Source organism: Nanorana parkeri, unplaced genomic scaffold (genome assembly GCF_000935625.1).
Source record: "Nanorana parkeri isolate BGI_ZX_2015 unplaced genomic scaffold, ASM93562v1 scaffold2019, whole genome shotgun sequence".
NCBI classification, from domain to species: Eukaryota; Metazoa; Chordata; class Amphibia; order Anura; family Dicroglossidae; genus Nanorana; species Nanorana parkeri.
This window is the reverse complement of record NW_017308287.1, coordinates 127,384-131,613: the sequence shown is the minus strand read 5'-3', so window position 1 is coordinate 131,613 and position 4,230 is coordinate 127,384. Positions and strand designations below refer to the sequence as shown.

At 48.2% G+C, this 4,230-nt stretch overlaps 1 protein-coding gene across 1 annotated transcript in view; it reads right to left on the bottom strand.

Annotated features, from left to right (window-relative positions):
• Nucleotides 1-731: 731 nt before the first annotated feature.
• LOC108800421 (vomeronasal type-2 receptor 26-like) overlaps nucleotides 732-4,230 on the bottom strand; it is an 18,831-nt gene continuing 15,332 nt past the window's right edge. The window contains exon 3 of the mRNA XM_018572404.1: nucleotides 732-838. Within this exon, the coding sequence (XP_018427906.1) occupies nucleotides 732-838 (107 nt within the window). The remainder of the gene's footprint in view (nucleotides 839-4,230) is intronic.

Genomic DNA, 4,230 nt, shown 5'->3' with positions numbered 1-4,230 from the left:
AAAATCATTGCTATGTGATTGTAATAAAGATGTTTTTATGATACATTATTTCTATGGCTATAGTTTGATGCACCTTGTGCATGTCCTGTGGATGATACAACTCATAGGGGGTGATTTACTAACCTAAACACACACACACACCAGGTGCGTGTGATTTTCACACAGCAAAACGTATTTATCAACCAAAAAGTCTCTATAAGCATATTTCCACTAATGCCATATATGGAAAAATCATGCACATGATGCATATATAATGCTGCTTCCCAGTTTAGACAAAAATGGTTAGCTCATGCATTTACATTCCTGCATTCATCAACACAAGCAACACAACATAGAGCTAATTTACACAACATCACCTTGCAATTCATGCAGGGCTTTGCACAACACACCTGCTGGGTGTGTACACACTACAAAGGTGTCTAGATTCCACCCATAGATCATGCTGGGAGGGAACACACTACAGAGGTGTATACATGTTCATGGTGTGTTTATAAGGTTAGTAAATCAACCCCATTGAGTTGCCGAATGAATAACCGACCTGAAGTGAAGGGAGATAAATCCTCTTCGGCTATTCACAGCAACCCTGCGCAGCTATTTGTAACCATACATCGGCTGCATTCGGCTCACTTCACTTCGGTTTAGCTGAAGAGCCTCAACACGTTCAGCTTATTCGAAGGGCCTTCCCGTGTGCCCCCAGCCGATGCAACATCTGAATCTGCTGAGGCGAACGTTCAGCAGCGCGTTATCTGCTGTTCACCCCTATACTCAAAGCAGCCGATCAGCAGAGAGTGAATTGCCGACTGCTCAGATCGGCATTCGGCTCCGTCATTCAGTCGTTCTGTGAACAGAATAAAAAATGTAAAAAGCGTGGGGTTCTCCTCCCAAATCATACCAGACTCTTTAGGTCTGATAGGAATTTTAAGTGGGACCCCAACGCCAAAAAAAGAAAAAAAAAGAGGGGTCCCCCTTCAATATTCACATCAGACCCTTACTCCGAACATGCCTGGCAGGGCAGGAAAGGGGGGACGAGCCCCCCTTCCCTGCAAAATACCAGGCCACATGTCCTCTGCATTGGGAAGGTGCTTTTCCAAGGGTGACCCCGAAACCCGGAAAAGCACCTTGTCCCTATGCCGATGAGGACAAGGGCCTCTCCCCCACAACCCTGGCTTGGGGATTGTGGGGGTCTGCGGTCAGGGGGGCTCATCTGCAACTGGGTGCCCCCTTTCATAAAGGGTGCACTCAGATGCTGTTCCTCCCTTGTGAATGAGTAAAGGGTAGTTGTTACCCCTACTTATTAACCAGATAGGAAAGTAAATAGTAAATAGAAAGACAACACCTTGAAAAAGTCCTTTAATTGAACAAAAAACAAAAGACATTTATTGTTCAAAAAAAAAATGGTCCAAAGATGCAATCCATAGTCAATCAGGTTGAATGACGCCTGCCGAAATAAAAAATAAATGCCGCCGTCCTCCGACTGGACCCACCCGCCGCAAAATGACAGGCCCGGGCCAAATGCTAACAAATGGTCGGAGCGAGTTGTAATGTCACGGGACTCGCTCTGCCCATTTGGTTACATGCCATTTGAGGACACAGAGCAGAGGGGGCACCCAGATTCATATGAGCCCCCCTGCCCACAGACCCGCACACCCACTGGGCCATGGTTGTGGGGAAGAGACCCTTGTCCTCATTGGCATGGGGACAAGGTGCTTTCCCAGGGGGTTACCCCCTGGAAAGTCACCCTTGCAATGTCAAGGGCATGTGGCCTGGTATGGTGCAGGGAGGGGGGACCTCCCTTTCCCGCCCTGCTAGGCCACTGTTTAAGGGTCTGGTATGGGACTGGTATTAAGGGTCTGGTATGGGATTTTAGGGGAGAACCCAATTTTTTGGGGGTGTTGGGGTCCACCCTTAAAATTACTACCAGACCTAAAGGGTCTGGTATGACTTTGAGGGGAACCCCACGCTGTTTTTATATTCTATTTGTTAACAATTTTCAGGGATTCGGGCCTCTTTGGTGGACCAATCTCGCCACTCCGGCTGTATGTGTTCAGCATTGCCGAGCCGAGGAAAGTACGTTCAGCTTGGCTGAGCTCTTCAGCTGCCTTCAACTGTTGTACGCAGGGCAGCCATCAGGGGGGTACGGCCGATACTCATGTAATTGGCCCCGGCAGCCTGGGGGCCCACCCGGGTCCCTTACATGAGTATCGGCTGAGGGTAAAGAGCAAGGAGGCGGAGGCCTGGCCCTCACAGCGCAGGGCCCCAGCATTGCCGCTCCAGCGGCTTTGAGACAAGCTAGAGCCCCATCAGCTACACTGCTCGTCTGATGTCAGACTGGCCGGAAGTGATGTCACGTTAGTGACGTGACGTCACTTCTGGGCGGTCCGGCGGCAGACGAGGCCATGTGTGCAGGTATGAGGAGCTAGGAAGGAAGGAAGGAAAGGAGGGAGGGATGCAGCCCTGACCAGCCCACCTGAGACCCCTTCAGAGCCCACCATAGACAGTCTCAGATGGGCTGTGCATCATCTATGGTGGGCTCTGCAGGGTCACTCTCAGGTGGGTCCTGTGTCCAGCGCGTCACTAAACCCTTCGTCCAGCACGTCACTAAGCCCTGCGTCCAGCGGCGCGATGGAGGGGCCCGGCCTAAAGCCGTGTAAGGGGCCCCAAAATTTCTGATGGCTGCCCTGGTTGTACGTGCTATTGAGAATAGTGCATACAGCAGCCCTTTGGTTCACCTGAACCCAAGGGTTTCTACAGCCAAAGCGAGCCGAAGGATTAGCCAAATGTTTGGCTAAATGCTTCGGCTCGTTAGTAAATAACCCCCACAGTTTTCATAGTTTTGGGATGTGATGCTGCGATAATGCACCCGCCCAGCATGGTGAAAATGATACAAATCCTTTCCTCAATTTCTACTCCGCTACCAGTACAGGACCCAGTCTTAGCCCTTACTCCAGCATATGAGTGGTGGGAGGGGTTGGGTGGATGAGATTAAGAGTACCGGGGGGGGTCCTGAAGTCCTGGGCTATATGGGAGTAGCAAATGCAGAAAAAAAGTGAGCAGGAGGAAGAGGAAGATGGAATATTACCCTGCAGACTCTTTAAGACAATGAGTACCAATGGCCAGCAGGAATATTAAGTAGTCTGGGGAGCTATGTGGGCCAAGACACCCTAGTTCATGGCCTCTGTGGCCAAAAGAGAAATGTATCAATCTCCTTGTTTCATATTTATCTATCTATCTATCTATCTATCTATCTATCTATCTATCTATCCATCCATCCATCTATAATCTATCTATCTATCTATCTATCTATCTATCTATCTATCGTATTGAAAACAAAATGTTTTTCATTAGCATATTCAGGAGGGCAAAGAGGAACCAGAGAATGACAAATATAATGCAAAACAAGGAAGTTTCCCAGAACACTTACCAGCCAGCCTGCAACAAAACAAGTAACAATGTCTAACAGTATGCGTTAAAAATAGAGGTTTTAGTTACACATCTTGCTCAAACTATGTGGAAGCCACAATGGCTCGTCAAGGCTCCTCTGCGTAGTGTGGTCCTGACTCTAATCTATCCCATACTGTTATACTGTTAGACGGTGTCATTTGTTCTGTTGCAGGCTAGCTGGTAAGTGTGCTGGGAAATTTCCTTGTTTTGCACTGTTGTAAGCCCTTCCATGTGCACCTTGCCATTACGGCTAGTTATAAATTGTGCGGTTGCCATTTGTTTCTAACTTGGCTGTATTTGGTGTAGGGGACACACTGGGGGCACAGGTCCCTCTACCATTAAGGAGGAGTGGGCTCCCTCCAGGCAAACCCACATCCAATGTATCTGCTGCTGAAATATGCGCCAATAGAGAAGTTCTCATAGATTAGAGTTAGGACCGCAGAGGAGCCTGGACGAGGCAGTGTGGCTTCCACATACTGTATTTTGCGCAAGATGTGTAACTTAAACCTCTGTTTTGAATGCATACTGTTGGACTTTGTCATTTGTTTTGTTGCAGGCTAGCTGGTAAGTGTGCTGGGAAACTTCCTTGCTTTGCCATAACAAATATAAGATAAAACTTCAGCTGTAAATGAAGGCCCTAAAAAAATGTTCTTGCTCAGGGACCCTCTTGGAGACGTTGTCCCCTCAAAATCTTCATCTGCAGATTGCCCTCACAGATAGAAGTGTGTCAGTCTTCAAACCACCTCAGAGAGAAGATCAGGTGACTTCACTGAAGATTTTCTCCCCCCC